General features: G+C 37.3%; 2 protein-coding genes and 1 pseudogene across 4 annotated transcripts in view; 1 reads left to right on the forward strand and 2 right to left on the reverse strand.

The window, feature by feature from the left end:
• LOC124797429 overlaps positions 1 to 5853 on the forward strand; it is a 266751-nt gene extending 260898 nt beyond the window's left edge. For 2 of the 3 annotated variants that reach the window (XM_047260787.1, XM_047260785.1), the window contains exons 8-9: positions 3236 to 3342; positions 5315 to 5853. In XM_047260787.1, the coding sequence (XP_047116743.1) occupies positions 3236 to 3342; positions 5315 to 5423 (216 nt within the window). In that variant the 3' untranslated portion in view covers positions 5424 to 5853. The remainder of the gene's footprint in view (positions 1 to 3235; positions 3343 to 5314) is intronic. The other variant, XM_047260784.1, reaches the window with a different exon arrangement.
• Positions 5854 to 8106: 2253 nt separating this feature from the next.
• LOC124719079 (centrosomal protein of 131 kDa) overlaps positions 8107 to 21894 on the reverse strand; it is a 113135-nt gene continuing 99347 nt past the window's right edge. The window contains exons 11-12 of the mRNA XM_047244798.1: positions 8332 to 8549; positions 8107 to 8239 (exon numbers count right to left, since the gene is read on the reverse strand). Of these exons, the coding sequence (XP_047100754.1) occupies positions 8107 to 8239; positions 8332 to 8549 (351 nt within the window). The remainder of the gene's footprint in view (positions 8240 to 8331; positions 8550 to 21894) is intronic.
• LOC124722832 lies at positions 19402 to 19519 on the reverse strand (annotated as a pseudogene).

A 21894-nucleotide genomic window follows, 5' to 3' on the forward strand; every position in this document is an offset into this window, starting at 1 on the left:
AATAGTGTGGTTCCAGACATTCTGCCAAGTTATTTATTCTATTTTACGCACAATATTTTGACAGCTGAGCCAGTCATCTTCTTCAGGTGCTGTGAGTTTTGCTGTTATATGTACCAGCACTGCTGGAAACTTAGTTGCCACAAGCTTAAATTCAAACTAATTCAACATGTTACCACATCCAAGGAACAGCAGGTATTGCAAGTATTTACATTTGCAGAGTGGTTGCCATGGGAACTGTCCTGGATACTTGCTTGTTCTGCTTGCATGTTCTGGGCTGGCCTACCTCTGGCCCAATTATAGGTGGTAATTACAAGCCAGACTAACAAACCATTGGACATGGTAGTGGAGTTAGCTGATCATATTCAGCATGCTCCAACTCTGCTGCCTGTCAGCATCATAGCAGTCACCCACTGTAACAGTGTGTAAGAGCCTATTATTACACAATTGGTCTCTGATTGCTCATCCAGTAAGGTAGATCCTATAAGCTGCATAAAGTGAGTGAGCTGCTAACACATCACACTGCTAGCCACTATACAAGTGCATACTACTCATTTTCTCGTATTCATTTGAAAGTCAACTCACTGCCATTTGATGATACAGCTCAGTCTTCTGCAACTTGTTGGTTCCAGAGAAAGTTTGTGATTCAAGCAAGCCACCTTGAGCATGCCAAAAAGCCAACAGCATCCAGATGCAGTTGCATCCATTTTCCGAAGAGCCTTTCAGAAGGTTCAAATTGAAATTCCTTGTGATACATGTTCAGACTAACATGTTTTTCCATGTCATCTTCTACACAATTACTTACCACCAACATCATTCACCCTGTCAGCTGACAATCATTCCTCCATAGTTATGGTATAAAACAGATGCAGATTGATTTTGACTTGCTATGTGCTTTCAATTGGGATTTCACTGTCACGGCATCATACAGCCTATCATTGGAGCTCACTTCTTGTTGCGTTACCAGCTGCTACTAGATTTTGCTGGGTTATGACTGATCAACGTAACATTATTACTAGTTCACCACCACAGGATTCCATCAGGACTCTACTGTCCTATATTAAACTTATTCAAGAGATTGGCAAGTTTTCCAAATTACTGGGCCAATGTCTGACAATTACTTGGCTCCCTGGTGCACCAGAAGAATTATACCACAGCACAACATATTACATTAAAACTACACCTGGTCTGCCTGTTTCATACCAAGTGATGCCTTTTGCCAGACTACTTAACTATAGTAAAGGGTGACTTCAATGGAACATTGCATAAAGGTATCGTCTGGATCTCAGGCAGCCCTTGATTATTGCAAGTCCACTTACAGTAGTTCCAAAACAGGTTGGCACAAAGTGGCCATTTGGCACTTAATACATGCTAAATGCACAGACAGTACCAAACTGATATTAAGTGCCACATTTGAGAGAATGTGATGACGCAATTGTGTTCAGTGATCTGAATTGTGCCCAGTGGTGGGGAAAGCTATTCCGAAAACAGCCACTTTAGCCTTTTTGAGAGTTATTTATTACATTCAACTTACAAAATGTTGCACAATCATGGCAACAATCTATCAACTCCATTCTTTGAAGACTTTCCATTTGTTTTGCCTACTTGTTCAATGTTCTTGCTTCTCAGCCACGGAAGAGCAGTACCAAAGTACTTAACAAGAGTTTTCCAATGCCTTGAAAATTTAGTACACTAATTTTCAGTGAACCACAGGTCACATTCTTGGGGCACTTTATTTCTTCAGCAAGATCTTCACTCTTACCAGAAACGGTGGATAATACCACTCGAATTTGGCAGCCAGAAGCGATTAAAGAGCTACAATGCTTTCTTGGGGCACTCAGTTTAAGCCTGTACCTCAGACTGCAGCACTGTAAAAACCACTGATTGCTGCACTCACAGGTTCCAAGACAGAAGGAATTGCTCCCATTCAGTGGACACAAGAAATGGATATGACATCACTGCTGATTCAGCATTGCTTCCTCATCTTGTGCAAGATGTGCCACTTGCACTGGTGCTGGATGCCAGCCACTTTGCTACTGGAACGTAACATCAAGTTAAAGATGCATAGCAGCCATTCACATTTTGTTCACACAAGCTCTTCACACAGCAGAACAGGCGTGCTTACAACCATGAAGAGTTATTTTCAATGTATGAAGTAATACGGTACTTTTGTCCTCAGTTGGATGCCATGTTATATTCATGGACTATAGGACTTATCTATGCATTGTGGCAAAACAACAATAAGTGTTCATCATGCCAGTACAATCAATTGGACTTTATTCTGCAATTCAACATACATTGTACTAAATAATATTTTCACGAAGTTGCCTCTCCCATATTAGGAGCATCTCAATCTGCATCAGTTTTCCAGAGCTTACCATAGAGCAGAAGGGGCCTAGCTTTCATCTCAACAAAAGTTCAGGAGCCTGTGGTCCTGAGAAACACATCATATAAATATGTTCATCAAAACACAAAGAAAATTATATTTACTCCTAGTGAAATTTCTTACTCTTTAAACTTTATTATTTCATGTACAAGTAAATGTAAGATATACAAATAAAAAGAAATGGTAAACAACCAGATTTCTGTACAGCACAAACTGTAAATATGTCCTTTGTTTCAAATACATTGTTTAAGCTGATGATAGTGACTTTAACAGAAATGCTACAATACTAATATATTATACAGGTCCATCAAAACCAGCCTGAAAAACTTGCAAGGGTGATGCAGTGTAAGCTGAGTAACAATTGTTAAAAAAAATTCAACAGATTACGCCATTTCTGAGTTAACTAGCATTGAAGTTAGACAATCAAGCCACTGTGCATGCCAAGTGACACACCAGAGATGGTGTTGCCAAATATGTTCTTCATTTAGTTTCGTAAAACTGAACAAGACAGCGATACAAAAATTAGACGAGGATGGTAGTAACAACTGCACTCAAACCAAAGTCTGAGCAGTCTTGTACATTATCATCTATGCTTTGAGAACAACTGATACTAATCGTATCTGGTGGACTGCTTAATTTGCATGTGTAAGGGCCTGATTCACTAACTTCAATGCTAATTAACTCAGAAAGAGTGCAACACATCAAATTTGTTTCTGAACAATTATTTCTCAGCACAACCTACCTAGACAGCCTTACAAGCTTTTCAGACATTTTTGCACCATCCTGTATAGTGCATTATGAACATTTTTTCCTGTTATTACAAACAAGTGACAATAGACTTCCTGACTTCAGTTGGCACTGATGGAGCCCATACGGCGGCGGAGACATTCAGAACCTGATTATGATATTCCTCGGCCACATCAACCCTTATTAATTCAGCCCCCTTCTGATGCTGAAAGGTAAGTCTTGAATTGTTTGCTGTTGTATGATATGAAAAGATTCTTGTACATTTCATCACAGAATGAAATAGTCAGTTACTGATATTGCTACGTGTCTATTTACAAGTACAGTTACTATTTGAGAGACAAATTAATAAAGCAGTTAGAGCAACTGTAATATCAGTAACTAAAAGTCTGTGTTTCTGACAGATATTTTAATCGTGCTAATCTAGTTTTATTAGCACAGAATGAACATACTAAACATTGTCAGTCATTGCTTTTCATTCTTCACTATGAGCGTGTGTTTTGCACCTTTGTACGTGATAAATTATACACACAACCTACTCTACTAATTCAAGAAATTAGATCTTAAACATTTTAAATGCAGTTAATGGTACTTCTACTTCACTGGAAAGTACTGTTTCATACTCAACTGATATATCATCAGAAATGAAAAACATCATAAAGAGGAGCAAAATTGGACTGAATGTATTTTTGAACAGTAACTCTTTTGGTACATGTTTTCAGTTTTCATTTGTCAAACACATTATTGTTTACTCAATAATGTCTGTAATTTTATGTTCACCTTCTTCACACAGGACAAACTTTCTGTTACCGCCAAGGCACCATTCACAGAAATGACATTTTTCATTAGTATCAAAAAATTAAATTTTGTTATCTAGCTATCTAGCTACAGTTCTGAAAGATGACATCTCTCTCTCTCTCTATCTCTCTCTGTCCCTCCACATTGTGGATCTGCTGGCTGATAGCACAATCACAATGTACGAAGACCTTTTGTGACCAAATGTTAGTTTGTTTGTAACCAAATATATTTCACACATTCATATAAACTAGAATCAGAGATTTTTATTTTTTCTGTTCTTTGCTTGAGTCCATTGGTTCTTTTGTAGATACTAGATGCACACTGTATATGTTTCCAGTTGTTGATATGTCACATTTAGGCATTTTACTGTACATAAACATTTCTTGTTGCACACAGACTTACTCAGTTGATGTAGGAGTAAATCTGGATTGTGTGCATCTAATGTCTGCATAACTATCAACAGGCGCATGAAAAGAATAGAAAAAAAGAGCACTGATAATACCTAATATGAATAGAGAAAACATGTTTGATTGAAAAATAAACATTCAGTTGCAAAAGATAAACAACTGAAGTAGTGACTGAAGAATAATAGCTACATCTGTCAACAATATTTTGGGATTAATCATCAGGCTAACAGCATTGCATATAAGTGAACAACAAAACTCTGGTTTGCAGAATAAACGAGCAAGACACATAATCTAAAGAGAAAAGGAATGTCTAAAAGGTACAAAGAGAATTTACATAATTCTATGATAATTATTCAGGACAACACCATGGCCTTGGAAGTCCATGTTCAGTTTCAGTTGTTGCATTTTTTATTCTTTCTGAGTCTTATTTTCTGTTTTTTACATCACTTAGTGATAATTGTGAAGCAGGCTTCACCATTAATAACAAACAAATGTTATTTCCCAAGAGTGTTCCAGTAATCCTGTTCTGGAAAAATAATTAAAAACTCTTATTACACCCTAGCTACATGTTCCCTTTACCTGTCTGAGGTCACAGTACACCTGTATGAGTACAACACTGAACTGAAAATACACAATTTTTACATCACTGCATAGATTAAAAAAAAAAGGTCTTAATGCTTCTACCTGTCAGTAATAAAAAAAGAATCCACGTCAATTCAAGTGAAAAATTAAAATGGAAAGTACATGGTCCAGCATATTTAAAACAGAAGCTGACCAAGAAAAAACTGGCTTTGTCTTAAATCTATGACTTCCAGTCAAGGACAAAAAAGCTCAGAATATTGAATTTCCTGCATTGCAATTTCATTGTCAGCAAATCAGGAAAAATTTCAAAAGAATAAAAATGTGTTCAGTTTTCATTATTATGAAATAATATAATTTATCATGTCATAATAATATTTTATATATTATTATTCTGTTACAGATCACCAAATTTGGACAAGAAGCATAGAGAACGCCACCAGTATGAGGATGCTATTAGCTGCAACTTAAGCATTAGTCCAGATTCACTGGAACCAGTTCCGAGTCACTGATAAAGAACTATTTGTGATTAGTTGTGTGTAGTGTAAATTTGTAAATGCTCAGTTGCATTGACTGAATTCAGAGACTGTATAAAGCTAATATGATTGTAAATAATGTATGTAATCATGTATTAATAGTATAGAACATTAAACTTGAAATGAGATATTTAAAAATAAAAGCTGTTCTTTATATTCATAGTTGCAGTCATTTTGGAAGCTTATTTTATATAGGAGAGCAGGAGCAAATTCCCCCAAAATTCTTTGCTCTGCACTTTATTACAATGTTACACATAGGAAAAAACTCAAATTTTCTACCATTCTAAAGGAAACTTTATTGGTAGAAAAAATGGACGAAGTTGTGGCACCATTAAAAGATTGTAAATCTGTGGACTGAAATTTTATTTTATGTTTTTTCTTTCAGATGTGAGAATACAATTAAGTGTAAACAGTGCAAAACAAGAACATGAAAAACATCATTTTGTGTAATTAATTCTATAAATCATTTACTTATTAAGGACTAAATTTGATATCCATTATCATCCTAAGAATTCTGGAAAATTAAATTCAGTAGCAAACTTATCTTTTCATAAATCCCATATTTCTATAATGAGATCTTTATTTCTTCTTGTGATTCTTGTTTGTTGTAATCATACTAAATATTTATTAATAAAAATATTATTATTTAAATGTTTGAATATCAGAATGAATACAAAAATGGAATATGGTACTTTTCACAAAAAAATAAAAGATAGTTATCGAAAAATGTAAAGGACAGAGCAACAACAACATATACCTAACTAGTTAGTACTTGTTGGGTCACAGCACCAAAATGCATTTCTTACAAATAACTAGACAGAGCCTCCATCATCTGTCATCACTAACAGTTGTTTCACAAATATTTCCCAGTATCCATATAGCTTCTGACTAAAACAAAGTTAAATTTCCTTTTGTCGATCAAATGGCAGTTACATACTGACTTTTCTTTGTGAAACATTTACCTTTGTTATCACAAGCTTTATTCTCATTAGCTCACAACTACAATTGCTATACACTACTTGAAGATATGAGACTATGGTTTCCATTAACTGTACTCGGCCAAATGTATGAATCAAGTGCCTTCTCCTTGAATGTTTCTGTTAAAACAAGTTCTTGAATTTACAATGATGTAAGATTGTCAAGCAGGTCCTAAGTTTTTAATGACCACCTTACAGCAAACTACATTTGTTCCCTTTCTTAGTGCACATTAGGGAAGAAGTATTGTGGGACTGCACTTAAGACAGGATGGTGAATTTACACTAATTCTATTCACACCACCACTGTCTCAAACAGCAGATGATTGAGAATGACAAAAGCAACCACAGTAACATAGGTGCCCAAAAATATGCTTAACTTGAGAGTTGAGAACTCTTTATTTATATTCAGGTATGAAATACCTATTTTTTTAAGCTGGAAACACCTCTTCTTTCAAGAAACATCAGATTTCAGTCTATAATGCGAAGTGTTTTACAGCCTCATTCTTTATGAGGCTATTCCCATCTCCAATTTTTTTCTTTGTAACTTTAATTCTTACATGTAAAAGATATAATTTGTCATTGCACTGCATAGTTAATTTTTTATCTTCTCTATAAATAATAAAATTAAATGCCCACCAATTCAAAGTTTCTATTCAACAACATGGTAGTTTGTGACTGCACTTGCAGGAAGTAATTTGAGGGCATTATGAAAGCATTTCTGATTTTATGTCTGTGGTATACTTGATGTTTTGGATGTTTACACATTTTACACACTATATATTTTCAGTTATATCCTTCCAAAACATGTCTCACTCTATTGGCACTAGTCCTTTTGTCCAGTGGTTGGAACCCATTATTTGTAGATTTTAACATCTTCTAGACTTTCAAAATGATGTCCACACAATTTTTCCTTGCTTTTTTTGAGAATGAGAAAAAATTACATAAAAACCAGACCTGGACTGCTATGCATATGGTTGACTTATTTGGCTCATGGAGTCCAAATGAATTTCGCTGTCCATGTGATTGTATAGTCAAATGTATTATCTATTGCAGCAGTAAGTCATACAGTTTAGCCTTTGGATTAATTATTCAAAAACTTTGGACAAGTAAATCATTCATAAAGGTGGTCTTGAAAGCAGGTCTCTAATGGATAATAACATGTCTACTAGCTTTCAAAAGTCTCGAGACACTTCACTGTCACAATGGACTTGTTATAAGGAAAGATATAGGAAGATCCTATCCATTTATCTCTTATTGACAGCAATAAAGCTTGCATACAGTGGAAAGCTCTTTGACTTAAATGTTGCAGTATTGCTCAATATTTTTCAACATCTGTCTGGCATGCTTCACTGTGACAATGAAGAATTCACAAAGAACGTGTTTCTACCAGATTTTTAAAATTTGTTACACTAATTACTTAAATCTGATTAATACTTCTGCAGAGTTTGTTTGTAAATTTATACATTATTTCCTGAAAACATAGCTGTTTTCCAAAAGGACATACATGTTTCACAGAAACAGTAAGTGAAGTGTTCAATACATAGCAGAATGCAATCATAAAAATATCACTATGAAACAGACTGCAGCTTTCATTTGTTTTTGCATTTTGTGTTTTGTATAAATTATCTATGTCAATAAATTAAATACTGTTAGGAATGACCAAAATGAAAAATAATACTTAGCTATCGAAACAAATGGTCTCTTTGATGTTGTTCTAAAACATTTTCAAGATGAGTACACTGTTCTAATGCTGCCTCATATTTCAAATGAAGTTGCTGAATTGCTTTCTCCTTTTTTGCAATTGCTGCTTTCACCCTGAAATGATTGTAAAGAGAAGCTACTTCAAATAATACGGACTAATGTGAGGCTATGTAGAAATAAAGATGATATACATGTAACTAATTTACCTTTTATATAATTCTTGAAACTCATGCTCTTTGTCAGCAGCTGCAGTCCTAAGTTCCTTTTCTTTGGCAGAAATTTCCATTTGGTGATATGCTCGTATTTCAGCAATTTGTTCCCTTAACTGAATGTTTTCTTCCTCCAGAATAATTATTTGTGATAGAAATTCTTTTCTAATAATCTCTTTGACATTAGCTCTTTCACTTGAAAACTGCTCAATAAGCTGCATTAAAAAAGATGTCCAGTTAGCACATGCCTAGTGTCTCTGAAAACATACTTCAGAACAATAAAAGATTCTGGCAACAGAATTTTACTTTAAACATTGTTTTATTGATTTACATCTAAATTTATACTGTACGACTCATCACACGGTGTGTAGCATAATTACAGCAGTGTCCACACCCCACTCCCCCCCCCCCCACCCCCCCACCCAAAAATTAAAAAAAAAAAAAAAAAAATCCCTTCTTCCACATTCCATTTATGAATGATTTGCAAGAAAAACAATTTTATTCAAATTTAGTTTCTCAATTTTAACCGTGACAATCATTATGCAACATTGCGGCATGTGGTGCATTCTTTTCCATGGGCTACCTGTTATTGTCAGTGGAGGGTGATATGTCAGTCAGTGGTTTGATTCTCACCCCTGAAGTTATTTATTATTTAAAATTTCTGATTTCTGGAAGGTTCTGGGACTTGTTTTAGATGTACTGTAATTTGGCAGATTATTCATGTATGTACAGTATTAATAGGAGCACAAACTATAGAAACTAGCATTTAAGCTGCATATGTACTTCGTGCGTGCTCAATAAAAAAATTTCTTTCAATGTGTATGTTGACCACTCTGCTTTAGTAGCTGGCGCTTGATTCCACCTGCCTGGGTGTTAAAATGACTGTTTCTGGGACAAAGAGGTATCCTGATGCCAGACTGAATATGTCCAGCAGACTGACAATGAGGGGTCAGTGTTCTGGCCAGCCTGGATGTGGTTTCTAGGCAGTTTCCTACATCCATCTGTGTGAATATTGGGCTGGCACCCAAGTCCCACCTCACACTTTATTACACTTGCATACAAATTTGCTCTATACACAGACAGATTGGGTACATTGCTTCTGTCCTTAGGGGTGAATAGGAGACTGATGGCCTGAGCTATTTGGTCTCCTTAAGCACTTATTCAGCATCAGCACTTGAGTCCACATTCTACATGATATAGTTTTATGGAGATGCTGGGTATGCCAGATACAAGAATGCAGTGGCTCCAATAAGTCTATGCAAAATCCATTGCCTTCTCTGGCAAGAACGGAACACAAACAGTACACCCCTCTTGACAGTTTGCATTGTCAAGGCACCAATGGATGCAAAAGAACCAGTGAGTCATATACACTTCAGGCATCCAGCAGTAGCTCCGGGACTGGCCATGGTCCAGTTATGTGGATAAAGGGATGTGAACATGTCATGAATAAAAATAATGGAAACTCCTCAATGGAGCAATGTGTAAAAAAAGCAAAAGCCAACTACCGTCAATATCAGACTGATGTGTGGCACACAGACACAAATAACTGAAAACAGTACTCATTAGCTTGCAAGCTCTGGCTCTTTTTCTAGATTAAGTACACACATTCACACACAACCACGTAGACCCCAAGCACACACTCCCATGGGCACACTCCAATTCTTTCATGCAGCCTCTTGAGTTGGACCCTTTCAACTGGCTTGATTAGTACATCAGCTAACTGATTAATACTGTGATTGTGTTTTAATCCAAGATCTCCATTGAAGACTCTTTCTCCAGTATAGAAGCAACAGATTTATATGGGCTTTGATTTCTGGTTATATTTTGGATTTTTAGAGAACTTCACTGTACTTGCATTGTCAATGTAGACTGTAGGAGATGTCAGTTGTCTGGAAGTTTCAATCAGTTCATAGATAATATTTCCAGGTAGAAAATTTGCTCCATCTCTTGCTGACATTAGTTCTGCTTCCATAGTGTGTGTTGCCACTGTCTTTTGTAATTGACTGGTGTGTGATAGAGCCCCATGACTCAGATATGGACTATACCTATTGTGTCCTTGTCACCAGCATAATCAGCATCACTGTAGACATTTCAACATTATTTTTTTCTTGTAGGTAATTACATAACCCATTGTATTCTCTATGTACCTAAAAATTTGTATGACTTGATTTCAGTTTCGAACAGTAGGATCTTCCATGGCTCTAGCTGCTTTGTTCATTGCAAAAGAAATGTCAAAATATGAGACTGTAGTTAAATAAATCACACAATCCACTGCCTCACAATAAGGAACTTTGCATGGGATCTTGTCTCTGAAATTACTTCCCTCACATTCAATTAGAGTAGAAACTCCATTACACTCAGCCATTCTAAATCTTTTCAGGATTTCCTTTGTATAGTCTCGTTGGTTCACTGCTGTTAACTTGTCTTCATTTTGCTGTATCTTTCTATACAAAAATTTTTGAGAGACTCTTGTATGAAACTCCAGCTTCAAGATTTTCATGAACTCCTCAATCTACTCTGTTGCTTCCCAAAACTAAACCATCAGCGATGTAGATTGCAACATATAAACAATTCTTGTTCCATCAATGGTAGAAGAGCCACAGATCAGCGTCATGTTTTTAAACCAGCTTTCATGATGAAGTCTATGAAATGTTTGCTGCAACAATGCACTGCCTGTTTGAGACCTATAGACTTTTCTTCAGGTGACATACACATCCAGTATCATCTTCAAAATCTTCAGATTGTTCCATGCACATTTCTTCTTTAAGTACACTGTTCAGAAAAGCTGTTTTGATGTCAAACTGGGTGAGCATTTCTTCTGCAGCAGCCACTGCCAACAGGATTCAAGTAGTATCATAATGTGCAACAGAGCTGAATGTTTCTTTATGATCAACTCGCTGCCTTTGTATATGTCCCTTGGCCACAAGTTGACCCTTGAAGCAAACATTGCCATTTTCTGCAATTTTCTTGTGTAAGGACCATCAGTTCTGCAAAATCTGTGTGCCACTTGAGTGCTTGACTAATACCCAAGTTTATTCTCTACCAGGGACTTTAATTCTCCTTTAATGGCCTCCAGCTGTTGATTTTTATTGCTAGTCTGAAAAGCTTCAGTATACAAGCTTGGATCCTTGTCCCTGGTGATAGGCATTTCAGCCATGTACACATAGTCTTTACTGGTCATCCATTCTGGTTTCTTCTTTTCATGTTTGCTTCTTTCTTTCTCACTTAATACTTGACTTCCTCCAGAACTTTGATGTCATATCCACATCTTCTTCCTCTTCACTTTCAACTTCTGTCTTCTTGTCATGGCTGACATTTTCTTATTCATTTCACTCTTTGGAAGTCTGATTATGTTGACTCTGTGGAACGGTTTCATCGTGAGCTACTTCATATTCAGTAAGCTTGGTGCAGAGATTGCATACAGCTTCAGCCTTGAATTTTACATTGTGACTTTGCACAAACTTCCTCTGAGATGGAATCCAGACCCTAAAGTCATTTCTGTAATTCACATACCCAGCCAGATCCTCATGCGCTGCCTTATTGTCAAACTATGAACAAAAATTCCTGTTCACAAGCACATAACATCTGTTCCAAAGATTCTCAGATGAGTCAAGTTGCCTGCTTGTCATCCATGCTACAGACTGTTCTTGAACAGCTGTGAAGGATTTGTTTTCACTTGTGAATAAATTTTCATAAAATAATGTGAATCTGCCCTTTGTTCTTCTGTTCAACAAAAATGACAGCCAGTGTGTTGATGACTACAAAACACAAGTGGGTAAACTTGAAGCATCTGAAGACTGGGCCAATAGCCTGTTAAGTTTATTTATTTCAAGCTGACAATAAAAGCTTTACTAATCATGGTTGCTTAGTACAATTTCTGTTTTTACCAGTCCAAAGATTCCATTCCACTTGCATAACAAAGATATGAAAAGTCACATTACACAAACATGACAATGCACTTCATATTTTTACTTTCAGTGTTAACATGAAATATGTCAATCAAGCACTTCTTTTAAATGATGCCACCATAGCAGAGAAGTTTTCAATTGGGGCCAGCCCATGGAAGCACTGCGCCAGAAAAAACTTATAAATGCTGTATTGACAATAGTCATGGAAGACCAACAGGATCTCACATCACCTACAGAAATCGAGATGGGATATGAAGATTTATGACATCTGTTGATGATGTCAGACAAAGATGACTGGAGAGCAGTGTCAAATATTTAACCCAGCCAGAAAGAACTACCATCAAAATTTCAACAAGAGATTCGTTGGTCATTGGCATGAATCACTATAAGGATGACCACCATGGAAGAATGAAGTCAACAACCCCAGATATTTGATGCAACTGTCATACAGAGTCCCAAAGTTCATGATGCTACAGATACAGCCATATGAAGAACAGAGGAGAAAACATCAGTATTTTTCCACTGTAGACATCTTGACCATGTTGTGAGCTACTGTACACAAAGAAGAGGAGTGTTCAGGAATTGTTAAACAAAAGACAACATAAAACAGGCAATTCTGTTCATGCCAAGAAACTGCAGATGAGTACAGACAATGTATGGGATGAAGCTCATCACTGCATCCTGGTTGAGGTAGCTCTTCAACAAAACATAGTAACTCCCAACCATCATACAAAGATCCTAACCACTTGTCCAGCCACCAAAGTCTGGAAAGCTAACTGAGGCATTAATCTACAGAAAACAGGCTACTGCAGATGAAAATCCTCCTTGGATGACAGTTACCAAGATACTGCATCAGGAAATCACAATGATATCATGTTGTTGATGTGGTCTTCAGTCCTAAGACTGGTTTGATGCAGCTCTCCGTGCTACCCTATCCTGAGTAAGACTCTTATCTCAGAATAATTACTGCAACCTACATCCTTCTGAATCTCTTTAGTTTATTCATCTCTTGGTCTTCCTCTACGATTTTTACCCTCCACACTGCCCCTCCAATGCTAAATTTGTGATCTCTTAATGCCTCAGAACATGTCCCTACCAACTGCTCCCTTCTTCTTGTCAAGTTATGCCACAAACTCCTCTTCTCCTCAATTCTATTCAATAACTCCTCATTAATTATGTGATCTACCCATCTAATCTTCAGCATTCTTCTGTAGCACCACATTTCGAAAGCTTCTTTTCTCTTCTTGTCCAAACTATTTATCATCCATGTTTCATTACCATACATGGCAACACTCCGCACAAATACTTTCAGAAACGACTTCCTGACACTTAAATCTATACTCGATGTTAACAAATTTCTCTTCTTTAGGAACGCTTTCCTTGCCATTGCCAGCCTACGTTTTATATCCACTCTACTTCAACCATCATCAGTTATTTTGCTCCCCAAATAGCAAAACTCCTTTACTACTTTAAGTGTCTCATTTCCTAATCTAATTCCCTCAGCATCACCCAACTTAATTTGACTACATTCCATTACCCTCGTTTTACTTTTGTTGACGTTCATCTTATATTCTCCTTTCAAGGCACTGTCCATTCCGTTCAACTGCTCTTCCAAGTCCTTTGCTGTCTCTGACAGAATTACAATGTCATCGGCGAACCTCAAAGTTTTTAATTTCTTCTCCATGGATTTTAATACCTACTCCGAATTTTTCTTTTGTTTCCTTTACTGCTTGCTCAATATACAGATTGAACAACATCGGGGAGAGGCTACAATCCTGTCTCACTCCCTTCCCAACCACTGCTTCCCTTTCATGCCCTCGACTCTTATAACTGCCATCTGCTTTCTGTACAAATTGTAAATAGCCTTTCGCTCCCTGTATTTTACCCCTGCCACCTTCAGAATTTGAAAGAGAGTATTCCAGTTAACATTGTCAAAAGCTTTCTCTAAGTCTAAAAAATGCTAGAAAGGTAGGTTTGCCTTTTCTTAATCTTTCTTCTAAGATAAGTTGTAAGGGTCAGTAATGCCTCACGCTCGTGCCAACATTTCTACGGAATCCAAACTGATCTTTCCCGAGGTCCGCTTCTACCAGTTTTTTCCATTCGTATGTAAAGAATTCGCGTTAGTATTTTGCAGCTGTGACTTATTAAACTGATAGTTCGGTAATTTTCACAACTGTCAACACCTGCTTTCTTTGGGATTGGATATTATTATATTCTTCTTGAAGTCTGAGGGTATTTCGCCTGTCTCATACATCTTGCTCACCAGATGGTAGAGTTTGTCAGGACTGGCTCTCCCAAGGCCGTCAGTAGTTCTAATGGAATGTTGTCTACTGGCGGGGCCTTGTTTCGACTCAGTTCTTTCAGTGCTCTGTCAAACTCTTCACGCAGCATCGTATCTCCCATTTCATCTTCATCTACATTCTCTTCCATTTCCATAATATTGTCCATAAGTACATCGCCCTTGTATAGACCCTCTATATACTCCTTTCTGCTTTCCCTTCTTAGCTTAGAACTGGGTTTCCATCTGAGCTCTTGATATTCATGCAAGTGGTTCTCTTTTTTCCAAAGGTCTCTTTAATTTTCCTGTAGGCAGTATCTATCTTATCCCTAGTGAGATAAGCCTCTACATCCTTACATTTGTCCTCTAGCCATCCCTGCTTAGCCATTTTGCACTTCCTGTCGATCTCATTTTTGAGACGTTTGTTATCCTTTTTGCCTGCTTCATTTACTGCATTTTTATATTTTCTCCTTTCATCAATTAAATTCAATATTTCTTGTGTTACCCAAAGATTTCTACTAGCCCTTGTTTTTTTTACCTACTTGATCCTCTGCTGCCTTCACTACTTCATCCCTCAGAGCTACCCATTCTTCTTCTACTGTATTTCTTTCCCCAATTCCTGTCAATTGTTCCCTTATGCTCTCCCTGAAACTCTGTACAACCTCTGGTTTAGTCAGTTTATCCAGATCCCATCTCCTTAAATTCCCACCTTTTTGCAGTTTCTTCAGTTTTAATCTACAGTTCATAACCAATAGATTGTGGTCAGAGTCCACATCTGCCCTTGGAAATGTCTTACAATTTAAAACCTGGTTCCTAAATCTCTGTCTTACCATTATATAATCTATCTGATACCTTCTAGTATCTCCAGGATTCTTCCATGTATACAACCTTCTTTTATGATTCTTGAACCAAGTGTTAGCTATGATTAAGTTATGCTCTGTGCAAAATTCTACCAGGCAGCTTCCTCTTTCATTTCTTACCCCAATCCATATTCACCTACAGTATTGCATTTCCTGCTCTCCCTTTTCCTGCTATCGAATTCCAGTCACCCATGACTATTAAATTTTCGTCTCCCTTCACTATCTGAATAATTTCTTTTATCTCATCATACATTTCATCAATTTCTTCATCATCTGCAGAGCTAGTTGGCATATAAACTTGTACTACAGTAGTTGGTGTGGCCTTCATGTCTATCTTGGCCACAATAATTCATTCACTATACTGTTTGTAGTAGCTTACCTGCACTCCAATTTTTTTATTCATTATTAAACCCACTCCTGCATTACCCCTATTTGATTTTGTATTTATAACCCTGTATTCACCTGACCAAAAGTCTTGTTCCTCCTGCCACCGAACTTCACTAATTCCCACTATATCTAACTTTAACCTATCCATTTCCCTTTTTAAATTTTCTAACCTACCTGCCTGATTAAGGGATCTGACATTACACACTCAGATCCATAGAATGCCAGTTTTCTTTCTCCTGATAACGACGTCCTCTTGAGTAGTCCCCGCCCGGAGATCCGAATGGGGGACTATTTTACCTCCGGAGTATTTTACCCAAGAGGATGCCATCATTATTTAACCATACAGTAAAGCTGCATGCCCTTGGAAAAAATTACGGCTGTAGTTTCCCCTTGCTTTCAGCCGTTCGCAGTACCAGTACAGCTAGGCTGTTTTGGTTAGTGTTATAAGGCCAGATCAGTCAGTCATCCAGATTGTTGCCCCTGCAACTACTGAAAAGGCTGCTGCCCCTCTTCAGGAACCACACGTTTGTCAGGCCTCTCAACAGATACCCCTCCGTTGTGGTTGCACCTACGGTACGGCCATCTGTATCGATGAGGCACGCAAGCCTCCCCACCAACGGCAAGGTCCATGGTTCATGGGGTGGAATGACATCATATCAATGACTAAACTGTCTGTTATATCTAGGAATGACGCAATAAATATATTACCAATCTACGGTTTATTGACACAACACTGAGAAGAATAATTCTGTCACCAAGTGCCAAGTTGTAGATGAACAGTTTATGAAAAATTATGTAAATTGATGGTGGTTATAGCAATGTCCATGAAGTGCAAGTGAAATACAAAATTCCAAAGGAAATCACAAGTCTGTTGACATACTACACTTAATGAATGTTGAAGTCCAAGTACCAGTAAAGCATTTGGATTCTAACTCCAGAGTGCAGATGAATCAACATTGAACAGCAGGTCCCTCATAATGTAGCACTTCTATGTTGTAGTGTAGAAACATAGCACCTTGGGAACTGGCTTGTAGATTTCAGTAGAAGCATTACATAAGGTTCCATAGTTAATGGAACTGGCAGCTGGGGTCACTGTATGTTCTGGGCAGCCAACCGCTGAGTGTTATGAGTGTTATAGGTGGCCAATTGCTACTTTGACCCATACCAAACCCTACAATGTTTGTCCAGAGTCACCTACAAGGTTAAAAATGATAATCCTACAGTGAGGGGACAAAAGTGCAGAAAGGTCTTCCACATTCATCATATGAAGTCCTATCATAGTCCTGAGGTTCAGGTCAATGATAGGGACTTCCAATACAATAAGCATGAAGACCCTGCACAATGACCACTTTGTCTCAGTGGAACTAAGTTCATTTGTAAATGACACTGATCATGAGAATATAACAATACAAGCAGCACCAGCACAAATGACTATATCCAGAACCAGGAAGCTATAGCCCACTGCTGTTCTGCCAGGAGAGCGAACAGGTCCACATGCTGTGCATCATCCACCATGGCATAGGGGTTGTAGTGTCGGAATGCACTGAGCTATTGCTCGTTGCACTGTTCAATGCAAACAGTTGCATAAATTTAAATATCAAGAGCAAACCTACCAGCTTTACTCAGACTCATGGCCTGTATCTTTTATTCTAGCTGGTGGGATGTGTAATCCCAAATAAATTCATATTAATCAAATTAATTAATAATTTTATGTTTCTGATTTGTGGAAGGTCCCAGGACTTTTTTATGGAACACAGGACTTTACTAGAACAAAAAAAATGGCTCTGAGCACTATGAGACTTAACACCTGAGGTCATCAGTCCCCTAGAACTTAGAACTACTTAAACCTAACTAACCTAAGGACATCACACACATCCATGCCCGAGGCAGGATTCGAACCTGCGACCATAGCAGCAGCACGGTTCTGGACTGAAGCTCCTAGAATCACTTGGCCACAACAGCCGGCTTACTAGAACATTCTGTGTATATATAAATTGGAACAGTCTCTGCCGAGGCAGGTTGTTCAGCTCCATCTGTACTTCCATGCTTCCAGTGTAAAGTGTTACTCCTTGATGATGATCCAGCTCTTGTAACTATTACTCAATTCTAGGTTCTGTGTAAGGATATGTGGGTTTCCTTAATCAATTTAACAGACAGGATCCTTGGGTTATAAGAGCACTCCTTTCTGTGATGCATGACGTATTTATTGTAACAGCATTCACTAGAGTGTTGAGTAAATCTGTGACACTCTCACTCTGAAACTTTTGGGATGTATTATTCAACTCACATTTGGATATTCCCGTTCGTTCTGTTAGCCCCTTTGGTAAGCATGCTTCTGCCTTTAGCTCTTGCAGCACAAAAAGGTCACACTGTTCCCTGTGTGGGGACTGTTTGGTTTGGAACTTAATCTCCATTTTTGAAAGATCAGTCTTTTCCTTGATCATGACACAAATGGCAATGGGCTCCATATACTTATACATTTGCAAGCACAAGTGGGACTTTCACTTGCTAATGGCTGGATTTGCACAGAGGCACTCATCATTACTGCTGCAGTTTTCAGTACTGTATACTGTGTGAGAGCTGTATTGCTTTATACTGCTTCCTTGCTTTAATGTAGAGTATATGTTTTCTCACCTTCATTTGTTGAATCTTCTTCTCCTGTATAAAGAGTGGCCATTGTTTGTTCCAGGCTTTATTGTCGTCTAAACTGCTATCATCTTTTTCTAGGGAAATAGATGGACCACCAGTTTCTTGAACTACATTGCTTCACCTCTGATGTTGTTTAGTCATTGAATCCCAATATTTTGTGACTTAACTTTTGGCACTTGTAATAACTCATTGGATTTTATAGATTAATTTCACAATAAACATTATGAAGAGGAGCATGTTGACAAAGCACCCATAGAACACTTTTATACAACTAAATCAAAAAATAATATTTATAAGTCTACATGACCAATTATCTACAGAGTTGTTAAGGAGATTGCTCTTTAATCTACATTTGAAAACATTCCTACTATCTGTCAGACATTTAATTTCCATGGATAGATTGTCTCAGAGTTTTATAGCTGCATACTTCACCCCTTTCTATACCAAAGTTAAATTCATTAAAGGATAATACAGCTCATTCTTCCTTCTAGTGATGTACTTGTGAGTATCTTTAATAACAAATTTCATAACTGACTAACTGATTAATATTACCAGATGCTTAAAGAGATGCATGCATGATGTATATGAGTGAACTCCAGACATAATTCCAATTACTTTCCTTGGCACAATGAATATTTTTTGCCTAAGCAAGGAGTTATCCCAGAATATTGTCCCAGAAGGCACCAATTAATGAAAATATGTAAAATATGTTGTCTTATAGAATTATATATCCTCAAAGTTGGCAAGTATTCTTATGACAAAAGTAAAAAGTAGTAAACTCTGTCGACAGACCCTGGCAGACTCAGTGGTACTGACCGGCCGTCGTGTCTTCCTCAGCCCACAGGCATCATTAGATGCAGATAAGGAGGGGCATGTGGTCAGCACACCGCCCTCCCGGCCGTATGTCAGTTTCCAAGACCAGAGCCGCTACTTCTCAATCAAGTAGCTCCTCAGTTTGCCTCACAAGGGCTGAGTGCACCCCACTTGCCAACAGTGCTCGGCAGACTGGACGGTCACCCATCCAAGTGCTAGCCCAGCCCAACAGTGGTTAACTTCGGTGATCTGATGGGAACCAAAGTTACCACTGTGGCAAGGCCGTTGGCTATGGCTAAAGGAGCAAATCTAGGTGTTGTATCAGGTCTGCTGCATGGTTTTTCCAATTAAAGTTTTCATTAATATGCAAACCTAAGAACTTACAATTTTTTACTGTGTTTATTATTTCTTGTTGGTATATTAGTTTTATAGGAGGTGGAATGTTTCTGACAGTACAAAGCGAGTGAACTGTGTTTCCAGTAGATCAAAGCTAATCCATATGTACAAAACCATTCACAACTTTCACAAAAACATAATTTACTATTTTCTCTGGTGATGATTCTTTGTTCAGCTTCATAATGATGCTTGTATCTTCTGCAAACAGGTCTAATTCTGCCACCTGATTAAAATGAAATGGCAGCTCATTAACACAAAGCAAGAACAGTAGTGGACCAATCATCAAACTGTGTGAGACTTTCATTCTAAATTTCACTCCATGCACACGATTTGGCATCCTTCTTTGTATTACTCGATATGGCCACTTTCTTCATTCTATTTCTTAAGTAAGAACTAAACCAGGCATTTGCTGAGCTACTTGTTTCAGAGGTGTTCAACCTGTCCTGTGTGCCACGGTGCCTTGGTTCATCACAAATGAGCATCTAGGGCACTGTGAAATTCATTTCATTGTTAGTGGCAAAAAAGGCAATGGTGGGAAATTTCATTTCTGGTGGCAGCCTGTGTGGTCTCAGAGGAATGGATGCAGTCATAAATTCAAAGCTACCTACATCACGTGTTACACTTAGCACCAATAGTTATTGCTGTGTTTCCAACCAGTTTTTATTATATTGTGACTTTGTTATAAAGCTGATAAAGGCAAAAAGTTTTTAAATTTGTCAACTGGAAGTAAAAAGTGGGAACAAGGAAAGTGGTAAAGAAGATAGGAAACACAAGTACAGGAACTACATTAAAACCAGTAGCTACTAGAGTTTGGTTTCACATGCACTGTTGCAAACAGTGAAGAGAATCAACGATGTGTTTTTTGTTTGAAAGTACTTTCTGTTGAATGTATGCCACCTAGAAAATTAAAGCACCATTTAGAAAGTGTTCATAAGAATGATGTGATCAACCCAAAAGAATATTCTCCTAGAAAACTGAGTCAAAGGAAAGAACAAAAATCATCATTTTCTAAGCAGGTGAAAATCTCAAATAAAGCACTTCTACTTCTTGCAAAGTAGCTTGCCAAGTAGGAAAACATAAGAAAGCCAGTACAATTGCAGAAGAACTAATTGTACTGTGTGCTATTGAAATGGTGTCTGCCATACTTGGTGAGTCCATGGCAACACGGTTTTTGCTCATTCCTTTGTCTGTCATGAAAAAACTTATAGAAAAAATTAGAGGGAGATATTTTGGTTTGCAGCTAGATGAGTCTATTGACAGCAAAAGAGGTGCTCATTTAATTTGCTATGTGTGATATGAAAAAGTAATGAAATGGTGGAGGATCTTTTTTATAAGGAAATAAATTTGTTCAAACTGGTGGACAACTTCATGACAGACACTCAAATTAACTGGCCTCACTACGTTGGTATGTGTACTGATGGTGTGTGATCCATATCGGGATGTTATAGTGGTCTACAAGCACTCATCCATGACAAATCTCCTGATATTATGTGGACACATTGCATTATCTATAGAGAAGTAGTACTTACTTCATGATATTTGAGTGTTGACCTGAACTACGTACTTAAAACTGTCATTAATGTGGTGAACATTATTAAAATTTATCTTCAGAAAACTAGATTTTTAGACAAATGTGTCATGATATTGGGGCTGAACATACATCTCCCTCATTTTATAGCATAATACATTGGCTTTCCTGAGGAAATATTTTATTGCACATTTCTTAACTTAGGTGAGAAGTCTGTTCTTACCTGGAAGGAGAAAATCATATGAGTGCTAAGTACTTTCTGTACACTGACTTCCTTTTAAAGGTCCACTTATATGCTATACTTGAGAAGTTATACTCACTGAATAAGTCTTTCCAAGGTAATGAAACTCATTTCATACAGCTTATCGACTATTCTTTCGGCCTTCAAAAAGAAGCTTCTTCTTTGCAAGAGAAAAATGACAACAGAGGAAAAATGGACTACTTTCCATGTTTCCAGCATTTTATAAACAACAATCAGATACACCTTACTGCAGATATTTTTCCATAATTGAAAGACATTGATCTGAACTTCATGTTCATTTTAAAAAATAGTTTTCCTGAAAACTGTGGTAGGTTTCAATGGGTTCAAAATCTCATCAGTAATAATTCTTCTTCTGAGGTCAATACTGCAGAATAGGATGGGTTGATAGAGCTTTCATCAGATTCTTCACTAAAAGTAAAGTTGCCATAAATGACATTGCCAACATTTTGGTATTCAGTATGAAAAGAGCTTGCAAGCTT

Source organism: Schistocerca piceifrons, chromosome 1, assembly GCF_021461385.2.
Source record: "Schistocerca piceifrons isolate TAMUIC-IGC-003096 chromosome 1, iqSchPice1.1, whole genome shotgun sequence".
Taxonomy (NCBI): Eukaryota; Metazoa; Arthropoda; class Insecta; order Orthoptera; family Acrididae; genus Schistocerca; species Schistocerca piceifrons.